Raw genomic sequence first — 16288 nt, 5'->3', positions numbered from 1 at the left:
GGACAGAAGCACCATTTTGGCTTGAGCCACAGCTGCTGGTGGAGGGCAAGGAGGTAGAGGGTGTGCAGCCACTTCACATCATCTGTTTCTCACACCCAGGGGAAGCTGCTTTTGTTTCCTGCCTTTGGGAAAGTTTTCCAGGGATTCACTCCTCAGCCACCTCTTTTGCTTGAGGAGATGCATTTATGCTTGGGTTTTGGTACTGCACATAGGTACCCAGGTAACCCCAGAGACAACAGTGGGAGTGGGCTCCCAGGGACCCACCCATCTTTGGGCTTGAGCACCACAGGCCCCCCGTGGTTGTGCTGTGTTCCTTGGCCTGGGGGTGGTGTTTCTCCAGAAGGGCAAAGATGCCTCATGCCAAAATCCACATCTCCATGTGGTTTTATGTGCCCCTTTCTCCTTTACATGCATCTTCAGCACCTTCACCTTCCTGGGAGGAGACTCCCTCAAAGGAGTTCGTGTTCTTTCCCATGGCTAGAGAGCTACAGGCACTGGGACAACTTCCCCCACAATTGGATGCACAGGAGGCTCCCTTGTGAAGCGTGATTTGCAGATGTCCCAGCAGCAGCCTCTGGTGCTGATGTGTTCCTGTCAGTGCTGCATCAGTGTGCAACAGAAACTGAGGTCTGAGCACAGAGCTGCAGCCAACTCGGGACCGACTAGCAGCAGAAGGATGGGAAATGGTCTGGTGGAGGGTGGACCATGCCCACTGCCAGTGGGTGACTGAAACACTTCTCTCAAAGGGGATCACCTTTCCCTTGGCTACAGAGCTACAGGAAAGTACTTGTCCCTGTTCTGGAGGACCCACAACGTTCCCTGAGTGGCAGGAGCTGCTCTCTCTGGTACTCACACTTCATGGCAGTGCTACCCAAAACCGCAGGTGCAGAGGCACTGGCCTCTGCTCAGAGCAGTCATCACTCACGTTTTAATGGCATGAATAGTCTGGCAGGATCTCTTAATGGGTGGGTGGGACTGCTTATGCACCCCAGCTGCTCCCAACAGCACTGGAATGGAATGGATGGATGGATGGATGGATGGATGGGTGGATGGATGTCTCCTGCAGCAGCAAGCAAAGCTCAGGGCTGGAGAGCAAGTCTGGGGCTCATGGGAGCAACAAAAAGGGGCAAACACTGTTTGGATGTTCTGTTTTGTAAAACCAACATTGAGAGAAACCGAGGCCTCTGGGAAGAAACTGAGAAATGAGCCATGAGCCCAGCATGACATGAGAAACCAAACCAAAGACTGACTATTTGTCAGGTGAACTGCAGTGGGGGCACTGGGACATTTTACAGATGTTCCTGGCTGAGCACCAAGTGTCCGGTGGATGCGGTCAGGCTGTGTCACAGCCATATTGCAGCCATGTTGGGGGCTGACCTGCTGGAGAGCAGTGTAGGTGAAAGAGACCTGGGGGTCCTGGTTGACAAGAAGATGACCATGAGCCAGCAATGTGCCCTTGTGGCCAAGAAGGCCAATGGCATCCTGGGGTGCATTAGAAAGGGGGTGGTTAGTAGGTCAAGAGAGGTTCTCCTCCCCCTCTATTCTGCATTGGTGAGGCCGCACCTGGAGTATTGTGTCCAGTTCTGGGCCCCTCAGTTCAAGGACAGGGAAGTGCTTGAAAGAGTCCAGCACAGAGCTACTAAGATGATTAAGGGGGTGGAACATCTCCCTTATGAGGAAAGGCTGAGGGAGCTGGGTCTCTTTAGTCTGGAGAAAAGGAGACTGAGGGGTGACCTCATCAATGTTTTCAAATATGTAAGGGGTGAGTGTCAGGGAGATGGAGTTAGGCTTTTCTCAGTGGTGACCAGTGATAGGACAAGGGGTAATGGGTGTAAATTGGAGCATAGGAGGTTCAAGTTGAATATCCGGAAAAATTTTTTTACTCTAAGGGTGACAGAGCCCTGGAACAGGCTGCCCAGGGGGGTCGTGGAGTCTCCTTCACTGGAGACATTCAAAACCCGCCTGGACACGTTCCTATGCGAAGTGCTCTAGGTGGCCCTGCTCTGGCAGGGGGGGTTGGACTAGATGATCTTTCGAGGTCCCTTCCAACCCCTGTGATTCTACGATTATTCTATGATTCCATGTCACAGCCACAGCGCGACAGGCGCGAGCCTGCGCCTCCAACGGCCTCGGCTTCAGCAGCGCATTGCGCCGAAGGAAGTGGGAAGACGGGCAGGCAGGGCAGAGCCGAGCCGGGCCGGGGAGTACCGGGGATAGCAGAGGCGGGCTAAGCGGGGCCAGGACAGGCAGAGCCCGGCCGAGGCGCGCAGAGCTGTACCGAGACGCGCCCCAGCCCTCGGGCAGGGTCGTGGCCGACGCCGCTGGACGGCCCGAGGTCCCGGCGGGCCGGTCCTATGGCTCTCTGGTTGTATGGTTACCAGCAGGCCGGGGTCCGGGCCAGGGTCCTGTCCCCGCCCCCCGCCGTTGCCATGGCAGCGCGCACTCCCACAACACCCGCCCCGGAGCGGCGTCCAGAAGCGGTTCCGGCGGCAGCCGGGAGGGGGGCGCGGGAAGCGTGGAGAGCGGCTCCCTAGTGGCGGCGGCGGCGGCGGCGGCGGCGGCGGGACCCGGAAGTGCGGGACGGTGGGGCTGAGGGAACCGCGGGATCCTTCGTACCCCAGAGCAGAGCGGCGGCCCCGGCCCCGGCGGGAGAGCGGCGCCCGGCCCGGCCGCTGCGGCCCCGGCATGTTCAAAAACACGTTCCAGAGTGGGTTCCTCTCCGTGCTGTACAGCATCGGCAGCAAGCCGCTCCAGATCTGGGACAAAAAGGTGAGGGGGCGGGTGAGCAGCGTAGCCACTCGCCTCAGACTGGCGGGGCTGCGCCGGGCCGCTGCCGTCCTGGCGTGGCGAGAGGAGAGGAGAGGAGCCGCGGAGCCGCGGCCGGGCTGCTTCGGGCACCCGTGGGGCTGCTCTTGGCCTGAGCCACCCATAGCCCGGGGGTTACCCGAAGGCCTAGGAGCAGGCCAGCGCCGTGCTGGGAGGTGTAGCCCTTCAAGAGGCCCCGACACACATCAAAGGCTGGAAAGGCGGAGGAGAAAACCGCCCGGGCCTTGCCAGTTCGGCGGCGACTTCCCCAGTGCCGCTGGATGTCACTGGTTGGGGCCTGTGACCTGTGTTTGGTACTGCTAAAAGCATGTCACGGCAGGCGGTGGTGGCTTTTTGGAGTCCGAGGAGTCGGGAATGTTTGTTTTTCCTTCCTGTGTGTTTCCAGCACGGTTCTGCTGAGGTTGCCGGGTGCCTCGCACCAGGGAACCCTTTGGGAGCCTGTAGGTGTCTGGACCTGTGGCCTCCCGCTGTCCATGGCTGTATTGCTGCCTGCAAGGGCTTCTGCAAAAGGTGCTGGGAACAGGCTCCCGCCTCTGAGGGTCTAGGGACAGTATGCCACTACGTGCTTGAACCTAACCTGATTTCTTGTGGTTGCAGCAGGAATCAAAGCCTTGGGGGCAGTCAGCAGGCAGCATCGGTGTTAGACCGCAGCGGGCTTGTGTGAGCATTTACAAACAAACAAGACAGGGGATGGGCAGTGCAGGCCGTCCTGTTTGGCATCAGTGGGGCCCCCGTGTAGCTCTGCAAAGGACTGGCTTGCCTTGTGTTGCCTGTCGGTGTGTGTGCACTTGTTGGGGCTTTGGCACAAATATTCATGACTTTTTAAAGGATCAGCAGTTGATTTGAATGGTGTGAGGATGAGACACATTAAAGCCTCTTAGACGAAGGGATGTAGCATGCGTAGAAAGGGAAGCTACAGGGAGTCTGGGCTTAGCCTCCTGGGAGGTGGAGGTTGAACTGGAGACCTGAGGTCCCTTCCGATGCTTATTGTCTTACACAGGGTGATACTGTTGCGATCCCGCGGCTCATGGGGTGACCCAAAGGAACTCTGCTCTCAGGGTGTATGTATGCAGCGGTCCCCATGGGTGCAGTAATTGCTGGACTGGCTAGGAAAGACTGATGAAAAGTTATTTCTGCTTTTCCTGTCTGTGCAGGCTGTTCCCATCACCTGCCATACGGCTGGCGTGTGGCTGGACTCCTCTGGCACTGCTCGGCATGAGCAGCCTTGCATCTGTGTGAGCAGCCGAGCTGTGTGTGAATGCTCCTCCTTACTCGGATGTCTGATTGTCCTCAGGAAGAGGAGTCAGCTTGGGAAAGCTTGTTGGGAGGTTTGCTCTGCTAACAAAGGTGCAGCATGAAACCAGAGTGGTTTTCTGACCTCTTTGCCTGTGGATATCAGCATGGCTCACTCTTTCATCTTCCCTTTCCATTTAAAGGAGTTTGGGTGCTGGGTTTGTAACAGCTTTGGCATTGCTGATCAACACCCTCAGCGTGTTTGCAGCAGGAGGAGGCATCAGGAGGCAAGTACTTGGGGCATCTCACGGCCAGGGAGCTGAGAAAGAGGAGTCCCTCGGGTCTTCGCTCCACCGTGTGTTGGTGTCATCTCCCCTGCTCAGAAAATACTGACCTGTTGACATCCCAGGAATGTTCCAGCTCTGGCATCGCCACAGGGGAGGGTTAGGGCTGGGGTTTTTGGAAGGAGGGAAGCAATGAAAACTCTGCAATAAGTGACTTCTGCTTTCTTCAGGCGTGCATGAAATACTCCTGTAGTTTTGCTGAGAACTGGAACCGAGAGCTGTGGTGTTTTTCTGTGTCCTCACTGTATGCCTTGAGAAGTGGATTCATAGCTGTCCTAACAGGGACTCTCTTCTCTTTGCAAAAAGTGTTGTTGGGCAGTGACTTTTTTTTGTTAGATCTTGGGGAATCTCAAGCTTTTGTGACATGGGTAAAAGTTTCTTGTTCAGCTGTTGTAGGATGTGCTGCTTGTGATGGTGGAGCCAGTGTGAAGTAGAGGCCCCTTCACCTGCTACAGGTGTAGAGATGGGGCCCTGGAAGCTTTTCCTTGTTGTGAGTATGTGCAACCACCTTCTAAACAGCAGGATACAGTCATTTCCTTCTCCCCTTTCTCAGGGGCTGGGGTAACCTCTGGACAGGACTTGGCAGCAAACCCTGCCAAGGCCGATCTGTGCTTGTTACCAACATCCTGTCCTGGGGGACTCTGGCAGGTCTGAAGTGTCCAGGCCTTGGGAAGACCCTGGTGACTGTCCCACCGTATCTGCAGGCAGAGGTTCCTCCTTTAGCCTTGTCTGTGGAGACCAAGTAACTGCAGGGCTGTGCTCATCTCCTGTCTTCCAGAGCTGGACGTGCTGGTTTTGAGACCTGTTTGCAAGGTGTCTTCTGTTTGCCTTCCAGCTCTTTGTTGTTCAGAGTCCTCAGTTTATTCCTGCAGCAGCCTGCCACCATAGTCTTCCTCGCTGACATGTGGAAATGCACTGGCCAGTCTCCAGGGGACTCACTGACACTTTTCTGCAGAGCAAATGGGAAAAGGGTCTATGAAACTTGTCAAACCTGTCCATCCTCTTGTCAGCTTCTCCATGTTCCTTCTGCCTGATGTATCAACACAGAATATCATTAGGCATTGCAAATGCTGTTAGGAGAATACAAGGTCAGCTGGCATTCAGTGCCCATCTGAAAGTGAAATTTGTGCAAATACTACTGTGAGGTCCTCTCTTGCAGCTTTTCTTGGACTCTTTAGTTCTGTCGCACAGTGTCCTTGTGCCAGATCTCTGCCCCTTGAATACAGCTGTCTGTGCTGCTCGCTCCTCTGCTCCAAAGCTGTGTGTAGCAGGCTCTACAGCAGTGCCAGGTTCTTCCTGCTTTTGCCTCTTGTTCTGCCCTCTCTCCCTTCCTGGGGGGTGGGTCTGGTGCCTGTTGTGGACCCACCACTGGCTTTGGGAAGGGCTGCCTGTCCCAAGACAAGGCCATACCCATGCCTAAATAGTCTGGATGATGGCACAGGCTGTTGTGCTGCTGACACAACACCATCACCTAAAGCTGGGGTGGCCAGCAGTGCTGTGGGAATGAACCTCCTGAGGCTGGCCTAGGACTCTGGCATTCTGTCCAGCTGCCAGTGGTTGGGCAGCTGGACCTGGGGGAGAATTGGCCCTTCCTGCTCTTCCTCCAGCCTCAAGAAATATGTATGTTCAGAGACCACTGTCTGTGAAGCTGCTGCTTCCTCCAAGCCCTGCTAGATCTGAAGCTGGCATCTGCAAAAACTTTTTTGGTTTGTCTTTAGACAGCAGGTAACTAACTTCTCAGTTATCCTAATTCAGAGGATACTGGGCATTTGAAACATTTCTCTTTTCTAAGAGGGCTACTACCCTTTTTTCCAGCTTCAAAAATCCACCTTCTTAGAATTAAGGTGGCTAGAAAATATTGGCCAAGTCGAAGTGTGCAGTGCTTTGTTTAGATTTCCAAATTTTTCTGAAAACTTCTCTTTCTGCACTTCTGAGAGGTAGGGAAAAGCTTTTGCTGAGCTGCCACTGCAAGCTCAGCAGGCCAGTCCCTCTGCCCTGTTGCTGGCTGGACATTTTCAATTTTGTAGCCATGCTCTGCTGCAGTTGCCACTGAACCTTTAGGCAGACCTGGAGCCCCGGTGTTGGTGGGTTTGGAAGGGTTGCCAAGGGAGGGTGGTACAGAGCTGGCAGTTGCCTCTTGGTCAGTGCGAACCCATTGGGAAGAACCCCCCAGAGCAGGGGTGGAAGGGAAGGAAGGGAAGGGCTTCTCTGGCTGGGATCAAGACGTTTCCTCTATCATGACAGGGTCCCCAAGGCAGACAGGAGGTGAGCTTGGATTTTGGCAGGGAGCTTTCTCTGAAGTGAACCAAGGGGCTGAGCAGGAGCCCTGGTGGCATCTGTGTGACCTGGTCACAATCTCCTTACAGCTGGGTATTCGTTGAGCTTGCAGAAATTGACACTGAACTAGGGGGGACTGGGAGGAAAGGCTCTGCCACAGCCTGGCCCTGGTTTGTACTTGTCTCCTCTCTTTTCTGCTGTCTTTCATCCTGTTTCTGGCAATGCTGAGGAAAAAGAGTTGCTTCTCTTCATTGTACTGTAATCTGGGGAAGGAAAGCCTTCACAGGCTAAGGAAAGGGACCTGGTTGCAGATAGAAACACTGCTGACTAGTTGGTTTAAAGCACATGTACCCATTTTCTCTGCTACTGGGAAAAAAAAAAAAAAAAAAAAAGCAACCATAAAGGGGGGCAACTCGTCCAGACTTTATGCGGTAGGTTTTTCCTGAAGAGACCTATAAATCTATGGGAGTTTGATGCAAAGGGGAGACCTCCAAGCTTACTGTTTTCTGGAAGTATCTGTAGAGGCTTGAGGCACGGTTAAGAGTAGCCCGGTGGCAGGGTGGGCTGCACTCTAGTGTTTATCAGCAGCAGCTGCATGATCAAGATTGAGGTTTCTTGAAGCTGCCTAGTGTAGAACTGGGCTGGTGGGCAGTGTGGGCTGCTCTGAGAGCTTATCTGTTTCTTTCCTGTTTCTGTAAATAATTTTGTGGTTTATGACTGGAACCATCCCGTTAGAAGCTTAATGTATCCTGTATAGTAGCAGCAGTGATAAGTGCTAAAGAAATGTGTTCCTGGGCTTGGAAGGAGAATTGCAATTCGCTGATCCAGCACTGGGGAAGGGCAGAGGGCTTAATTAGGAAAAGTGCTCCTTAAATGGAGATAAATTTGATGGGAATTCAGCTGCTTCATTAAAAAAATAAATCCTCAGACCCTGGGATTCAGCCATATTGCTTGTGGAGAAAAGTGAATTTGTGTTGGCTCCAGGTTCCAGCCCTGGCCTCCCTGAGCTCTGTGTGGAGCTGGCTGCAGCCAACTAGCCAACCCCCCATGCCCCTCAGCAGAGCACATCATGATTCTGTGCTTGCCCACTGTAGTTTGATCTTGCTGTGACACTTTTCTGTTTGTTTATTTGGGCCTTTTAACATGAGGCTTGAGTCATTTGTGTTCACTGTAGCATATTTTGATAGCTCAAAGTCTTGCACCCAGTGTCCCTGCAATATGCTGGGCCACAAACTCCTTTCCTGGCACTCTGGGGCAGTGGAAAAAAAGCCTTGGGAACAATGATGTGCAGGGCCAGAGGACCCAAGTGAACATAGATGGGTCCTCCTGGGATCTTTTTCACCCTCTCAACGGAGCTATGGAGGCCTCTTGTTTCCTCTCAACTAATGTCTGTGCTGTCTTTTCTTTCAGGTGCGTAATGGCCACATCAAGCGGATCACGGACAACGACATTCAGTCGCTGGTGCTGGAGATTGAAGGAACCAATGTCAGGTAGGAGAAGGTGTCTTCTGCTCTAGTGTACTCTGGTGGCTTAGCCCTGGAGCAGAGTGGAAGATGTTAGTAAATTGAAGAATTTGGGGTCAGATCATTGAAACTCCTCTTTGGGACTGTATTGTGCCTTTCCTTGGGTGTGCTTCTGTTGAGCCAGAGTCTCTTTCATCTGCCATTAGGCTGAAGGATAAAAGATAAAAATAAAGTCACATTATTTTTCCACCACTTGGAGAAATAAGCTATATTTGGTACTAGGTCCCCAGTCAGTGCTGGCAGTTACTGAGAAAGCAGCACTCAGCATTCTGCGTCTTTTATTGCCTTAGGCCCGTTCTGCTCTTCCCACGTGACTGCTGCTCTTCCAAGAGCAGGAAGATCAAAGGGAGATTTATGAGGGGAGTTGCTTAGGGTGCTTTGCTTAGCAACCTCATCTCCATCAACCGAGGAGAGAGACACCAGCTCCATGAGTGGGTTCAGAGTCTCCAGGCTTCTCCAGGGAAGGTCTCCAAACTTCCACTGATTCAGAGCAGGACTCTCCTTATAAGGGCAGTGGAGACTCTTCTTCTGCAGACAGACTGAGCTAACACTTCCTCCCAAGATGTGTTGATTCGGAACTTGCCAGGCGTGACGTGTACTTCTAGGACTCGTGACCTTTGTTTTCCCAGCCATACAGAGCACACAGAGCCTCTGCTGTGCTCTGCGGGGTTCAGCTAAGGGTAGGAAGAGGTTGGGTTTAGAAACAGTGCTGACAGTGGACTTGAAACCCAGGAGGTGAAGCTGTCCATGGACCTTTTTTTCTCATTCTCCCTGCAGCTACCTGTGAAACCCTTCCTCCTGTTACAGGAAGCTCTGTCTGTTGCTGAGATCCTACAGACACAATTATCTTTTTCTTTCTCCAAGACTGTGTTAGTCCAAGGGAGTGAATTGGAATTCAGCTCGTGTGCTTTGTACCACATGGGATCCTAAAGCATTTTTCTGTCCCTCTCAGTACCACATACATCACATGTCCTGCTGACCCAAAGAAGACTCTGGGCATCAAGCTACCTTTCCTAGTGATGATCATCAAGAACCTGAAGAAATACTTCACTTTTGAAGTGCAGGTGAGAAGCAAACAGTTTTGCATTCTTGGCTGTTGTGATGTTTCAGGGGTTTCTGCTATGGGGGCATCACTCAGCTCAGGCAAATTGTGGTGATTCCTGAAAATGTTTTTTTTTCCTATGTTAAAAATACTTCTTCTGTGCCCTGCTTAAGAGACAGGTACAACCTGAGACTGGATCAGTTGCTCTCTCGGGGGTCCCTGACACCAGAGTCAGCAGCTTTCCTTCCTTGCCCCAGGTGCTAGATGACAAGAACGTACGCCGGCGTTTCCGTGCAAGTAACTACCAGAGCACAACTCGGGTGAAGCCTTTCATCTGCACTATGCCCATGAGGCTGGATGATGGCTGGAACCAAATCCAGTTCAACCTGTCAGACTTCACACGTCGGGCTTATGGGACAAATTACATTGAGACCCTGAGGGTTCAGGTGAGGAGGCACATCCTGCCCACAGCCGGCAATGGTTGGCAGTCTTCTTCTCCAGCTGCTGAGCTGAGGAATCCAGGCTGCTGCATCACAGCAAAGCTGGATTTGGAATGAGCATGGAGAAAATGAACCTACTCTTTGTTTTGACTCTCAGATCCATGCCAACTGTCGCATCCGACGGGTCTACTTCTCTGACCGGCTCTACTCAGAGGATGAGCTTCCAGCTGAGTTCAAGCTTTATTTGCCTGTCCAGAACAAGGCCAAGGTGAGTTACCTATGGGCCAGGACGGGGGAGCAGCAGCTGGCCCAGGCTAGTGTTCCGTTTCTCGTCCTGCCACCTGCACAATGCAGAGTTTTTTCTAGTAGCTGAGCTCTTACCAGCCTTGGCCATCAGCCAGGGAGCACCCTTGCTGTTGCCAGGGTGAGCAGGTTGTTGAGGGTGTCTTACTGAGTGGCTTTGTTGCCAAAACATGTGGAAGTTGTCATTCTCATCTAGGAGCAGGGTGAGCTGTGCAGCTGCTCCCCACAATCTGCTGGCAAGGTGGCAGCCTCCTGGCACCTCTCTGGAGCTTTGAGCTATGACTCAGCACAGCACCTTTGCTCTTCAGAGCTAGCTGCAGCTCCACAGCCAGTGTCTCGTAGGAGAGATGTTGTTTGTGTCCCTCAAGCACAAATTTACTCCACTCTGATCTCCCTGGCCACCTGCCTAGTAGTGCTGTGTTGCAGGAAAGAGACAGGCAAGGCTATGTCTGCCTAGCAGGCAAGATGCCAAAATCTGCTCGTTAGTTGAAGGGAGCTGATTCTGTCTCATTGGCAGCAATCTTGAGGCTTGTGAGGAAGCACCTTATTTGCCACGGCCAGCCTGGTTCAATGTAGATGCTTCTTTATGCAGAGAAGATTCCTGGATAAATATTCAAAGAGCTGAGGGGGGATGTTAGGTGCTGATCATAGTGAGAGGTAGAAAGCAGTGATAAAGGTGAGAACTTCTGTTCAGGGTTCTGTCCCTGCCTGCTGGCCTGTAACAATCTGTAGGGCAGTCTGGGGAATGCTTGGAGCCCTCTCAGTCTTGGTTTGCCAAGACTAATAAGCGTCTCCTTTCTTCTTCCTTCTCTGTCCAGCAATAACACCACATTGGGAAGAGGTGGAGGAAATGTTTGGGGTCAGAAGAAAAACAAATGCTCATGGAAGTGAAGTGCCTCCAAAGAGGGGATTCCTCCCAGCAGGAATAGTGAGGTTAAGTGTGCCCTTTTGAAGATACCAATTTTATTTTTTTCTTTCCTTGTTTTCCGTCTCTTATTTTATATATGCTCTAAATATGGATGCAAAATGCATTCTTGGAAAATTATTAAACGTTTGATTCCGTAAGTCTGCTCCTGACTTCTTCTGATGGATCCTTTGACTTGCATTTCAGAAAGTGTTGAGAGATTTCTTTCAGAGCCCTAATATTAGGATTTGCCTCTGAATTTGACTTTGACAACATCAGTGTGTGAGATAGAGCACAGGTGTGAACAATAGCAATCTGGAGAGAGGAAAAAAAATACCAGAGTTGCCACAGAGAAGACAGCATGTGTTTCCAGTCTGTGAGGTTTGTGGCCCTCTCTACCTATGACACAAACTCATGCTGTTCACTTTTAGTACATGGAAGTGGGTTTTCCTTCCCTTCTTACTTGAATCTCTTTTTGCAGTAGTGACAAGTTGGTCTTACCTGCCTCTTGGGGCACAGCTCTATTCACTGTGTAGTGAACAACTCCGCCCAGCTCTCACCCAGTCCTTTAGCAGCTACTTATATTAAGAAGCACACAATAGTCTTCCAGCTGCCAAACTGTCCCCTTCCCCAGGGATCAAAGGGGAGGTTTAGTATAGCAGGAGAGGAAGTCTTTTCCTGTTCAGGAGCTGCCCTTCCCTGCCTCAAAAAGCAATCTGCCTTTGTTGTGGAGAGGCTTGTGGAAGAGAGGCAGCAGAGCTGTGCCAGGAACAGAGAGCCTGGGAGTGGCAGTGCCTGTCCCTGGGGCCAGCTCGGTGCAGCTATACAGGTGGGAAGGTACCTAAGGCAGGTCCTGGGTACTGATCCTTCCCTGAGTTTGGGCTGGGCAGTGAATGGCATAGGCTTTCTTTACTTTCCCATGAAAAAAAGCTGGTCTCCCCCAGAAGAAGGAGAGGCTCTTGGGGAATATCTGCCCCGGAGTCTGGGGTTAATCTTGACTATTGACACCCTGCCTAGTTTAAGGGCTTGGCGTGTCTGCATCTTTGTGGTCAGCAGCTCCTCTGTGTGGACCCCGCTTGACCTGTGTGGCCTCCTCAGCACATCAGTACAGCTGCTGCATTTGTACCTTTAAAGCTGCTGAGCTTTGAACAGGGGGTGCCGGCCCCATGGTGCCCCATGGTGCTGGAGGTCTTTTCTTCCACTTCTGGAAGGCTTTCTGGAGAAGACCTTTCCAATGTTAGTAGCTTGGTAGCCAAGCCAAGAAAGCCTGCATGTGGGGGCACCATCCATCTTGGTTTGACATCTGTGGAGGCTCAGCTGGACTTGAGATTTGTTGAGTATAACCACACTGTATCAATTGCCAAGGATTGGCCTTCATGAAGTCCTTGGCGAGGCTTTCCTGCCACTTTTGCAAAGCTTGCTAGGGCTGGGGGAGCTGCTGAGGGCAGGGTAAATCATGCATGAAAAAGGATGCATGATTTATCTGGCTGGGTGAATGATGCATCCTTTTCCACAGAACTCATGAGTACGTCTTTTTGGCAGTGATTGGTGTCCAAGAGGTTGCAAGGGGCCACTCGTGCCTTTCCCTGCCCCGGCAGGGCCCTTGCTGGAGTTGCCCCTTCTCCTGAAGGAGCTGCACTTGCTCTTGGGTGAGTGACCTTAAATCATGAGGAGGGGTTGGGCTCCCCAGAGCCTTGATCTGACTGCCTCTGGGGAGAGCTTAGATGGGGCCTCCTGGCAGGAATTTTTGTGAGGAGCCCTGAACTCAACCTGGAGCAAAGCGGGGCCTACCCACAGATGAATTTTCCTTGTCTCTGCTGACTTGTCACCTTCTTCTTCTATTGGTGGGGACAAAGTCGTCTTGCACGTGGGCACTTTGATGAGGACCCAAGTGCTGGGAGCCTGCTTTCTACACCTAAAGCAGAGCTTCCCTTTGGAATCTTGTCTGGAGAAGGATGGTGAGTGTAGAGCAGGAAGGAAGTGCCGAAGGAAGCGATCCTCCTTGAGCTGGGCAGGGGAACGGATGTGCTCAGGGTGAGCTGGAGCAGCTGAAGCAGTTGCAGCATGTTGCAAGCCAGGGCTGGGACATCCCTTGGCTGTGGTGGCTCTGCCCAAGCAGATGTCAGGGAAAGCAGATGACAGGCTTTTCCTGGATAGCTTTCTTTTGTCTGTTTGATCTGCCATTGGGGCAGAGTCAGCCTGCGTGAGAGCCTGGCCCTTTGGAGTGGCAGGACACGACAGGCTTCTGTCCCTGCCTGTAGCTTTCCCCTTGGTTTTTGTCCCCCTCCCATTAAATGGATAACAAACCAACAGTGCCTGACCATGGATGTGATTTGCAGGAATAAAAAGAAAAATTAAAAATCTGCTCCTTGCCCTCTCTGCCTTCTATTTTGTATCTCCTTAGATGTCTTGGGCCAAATGTTGTCATCTTTATAGAGGGGCTGCAACCCCAGGGCAATGTGAATCCTCTGCAGTTGCTGTCTGGCGTGGGGCAGGCTATGCTGGAGGTGACAGAAATGTTTGAATTTTTCTATTGGCTACTGAATAGAAGTACTTGGGACTTTTGCCACTTCAGCATGCAGGGAGAGCTTACTATCCTGCCCTGCTGCTACCTGTGGGAGATGGTTGAGGGCTTCTCCTGTATGCTGCAAGGGGGGGGGGGGGCCTCACCCAAGCAAGATTTTAGTTGGATGAAGGAGTGACTGTGTGTGCTTGAGAGCTACTCTGGGTTGTGATGGGGAAAGCCTGGGAGGTGTGAGAAGATGATGGATGCTAAGTTGTGCTGAAGCAGACCTGCAGCCCGGCTGCTTCACTGTCACATACACTCTGTCCCCAGCAGGGCTGTGCTGGCGCTGATCCCTGCTCCAGCAGCACCCTGAGCTTCAGTCCTGCCTGCATCAAGCACAGGCAGCAAGTTTAACCCCTCCCAGAGCCCTGCCATGCTTCCCTCCATCCTCAGCATAATTTCCTCTAGCCTTGAGGCCTGCCCATTTCTTCTTGGTGTGTCCTGGCCCCAGTTGTTCTTCCATGCCCAGCCCATCTTCCTGTGTCTTTCCGGGTGCTCTCCTCAGCAGCTTAAGAGGGATTGTGCCCCAGTTTGCAGAGGAAGAGGAGAAGGCCAAAGGAAGTGTGGGTTATCCTGTGATGGTTCCAAGCAGGCTGAGCCCCTGGTCACACCATCACCCCTACCCATGGAACTCTGTCCCCCAGCGGACAGCACCATCCCAGCACAGGAGGGCCTGCAGGATGCAGAGCTCCTGGGGTGTTTTCTGGGTTGCACTTCTCCAGCCTATTTTTGGGAAGCTGGGGCCTGCCTGCTGGGGGTGGATCCTGGCAGAGCTGCCTGGTGCCTGCCAGGGCCAGGCTCAGGGGGACTTGCGCTATCCTGAGCCACCAAAATCCCTTTCCCTTGCAGCACGGCTGTCCTTCCCAGGATGGCTGGTGGCAAGCTGACCCCACTGCAGGCACACAGGGCAGAGCAGGAATCTCGGGAGAAGAGCCAGGGCCCTGCTGAAATGCTGGGCTTTGTCTCTGGCTGGGTACCTCATTGCTGTCCATGAAATGCCTCCAGATGGCCCCCAGTCCTGGCACCAGCTCCACTGCAGCATCCAGGCATGAGTGGGATGGCTCTGCTCAAGGAACCCAGGCAGCCTGGGCCTCTGCTCCCAGCGCCCCTGATTCCCGGGAGGAACAGCTTCCAGATCCTGACCTCCCTGACTCAGCAAGGAGACCCTCCCCTGCCACAGTCTCAGGCAGAGGATGCTGCTGGGGGCTGGTCCTGGGCATCCTCAGCCAGCTCAGCTGGCTTTCCCTGGGATCAGGCTTCAGGGTCCTCAACCCTATGTCCTGCTAATCCCTCAGCACCCCCGGGAGAGCGGGGAAACACAGCTGCCGTGGGAAACAAACCTTGTGTCGGAAATGCATCTGGTGTGGGAAATTCATCTGCACCCGTCTCTGAAGCTGCCTTTGTGTATGGGGGGAGCAGCAAATCCCAGCCCTTCTTTCCTCCTGCCTTGCCTCTTGGCCATGTTCATGCCTTTCAGTCACTCCTGCTGCCATCTTGACTCTGGGGGAAGGTTGGGGTGCCAGCCTGCCCCATGGCACAGCTCCCAGGAGTTCCAACAGGTACAAACCTGGGCAAACCAGTAAAAAATTAATAGAAATGCCAAAAGCCAAGGAATGTGACCCAGCAGAGCTTTGCTGATGGAATATAATGGCCCAGAGCCACTTGGGAGACCTCCCCCCCACCCTGAGTCTTCTGAGTTTTCCTGTCCCTGATTTTGGCTTCTCAGCTGCAGTGATGCTAGGTCTGAGCCAGTAACAACTGGGAATCACTGCCCAGGGTTGACAGGGATGGAGGCCAGGGCAGCGGATAGGTGGCTCAGGCTATAGGGGTCAGTGCCCCGTTTGAGGAGCCCCCAGAATACAGGGCCAGAGCCAGCACAGGGGCCTTCCCTTTGAAAGTCCTTAGTGGCTGACAAATGATGGAGTAGCTCAGGGTGATTTTGTGCCCGAAGTGTCCAGACCTGAGCCAGTAGCTCTGGGTCCTGGAGAGAATTTGAAGGTGAAGGAAGGAAGGTAGTGACAAAAAGGCTTCATCCCTATTTGTGAAGGGAAGATGGCAGGGTGGGGATTGGGGCAAGGTGCAGCCTCAGGGTCTGTGTGTAGGAGGGAACAGGTCATGGGTCCCCTGGGTCCAGTCCCATACTGAGAATTCCCCCCACTATGGGGTCATTCCCACAGGGATGGGACAGACTCACACCCTCCCCTGCTGTGGCCTGCCAACCCACCAGTGTATTAACTGTGCCAGGCCTCTGCCACCCACCCCCTGGTCGCCCAGGCTGTACCTGCTGCTACAAAGTAGACCTGGCCCTGGCTCACACCTCTGGTGAGCATCAACAGCAGCTGCAGGGAGCTGCCATCATCTCCACCACCACCACAAGCTACTTCTGCCACCCACTGTGCCTTGGTTTTCCTTCCCATTTAAAAGCTGAGTAACATTTTCCCCTGGATAAAGGCAACTTCTCACACCTCTCTGGCTGTAATCTTTCCCACTTCCACAATTTCCCTGATCTCCACAGTGGTCCCAACTCCTCCCACTTTCTTCTGCTGAGACCCAGCCAGGCCGTTGCCATGGCCATAGGAGCTGGTGTGACATAGCTGTTTGCTGCTGGGGGGCCCTGCTCTCTCTGACCACCTCCTGAAAATGGTAGCCTCAAGGCAGAGGTTGCTGCGAGGATGTGGTCACCCATACCAGTCCCTTCCCTACATCCTCTGGCATGGCCAGGGATGCCAGGTGAGGTGGCATCCCCAAGCACAGCCCCATTACCACAAAACATGCCAAACCTGACAGGCTGCTGCCTGCATCCCCCAACAGAAAGGACACAACACGGCTC

General features: G+C 53.1%; 1 protein-coding gene across 1 annotated transcript; it reads left to right on the top strand.

The window, feature by feature from the left end:
- Nucleotides 1–2588: 2588 nt before the first annotated feature.
- CFAP20 (cilia and flagella associated protein 20) lies at nt 2589–11065 on the top strand. The gene is made up of 6 exons (XM_030457732.1): nt 2589–2769; nt 8091–8170; nt 9156–9267; nt 9503–9691; nt 9843–9953; nt 10807–11065. Exons 1-6 carry the CDS (start codon nt 2686–2688, stop codon nt 10810–10812), a joined length of 582 nt encoding a protein of 193 aa, XP_030313592.1. The 5' UTR covers nt 2589–2685; the 3' UTR covers nt 10813–11065.
- Nucleotides 11066–16288: the final 5223 nt, after the last annotated feature.

This window comes from Calypte anna, chromosome 11, assembly GCF_003957555.1.
Source record: "Calypte anna isolate BGI_N300 chromosome 11, bCalAnn1_v1.p, whole genome shotgun sequence".
Lineage (NCBI taxonomy): Eukaryota > Metazoa > Chordata > Aves > Apodiformes > Trochilidae > Calypte > Calypte anna.
Note: the sequence above shows the minus strand (reverse complement) of the source record. Positions and strands in the feature narration are given on the sequence as shown.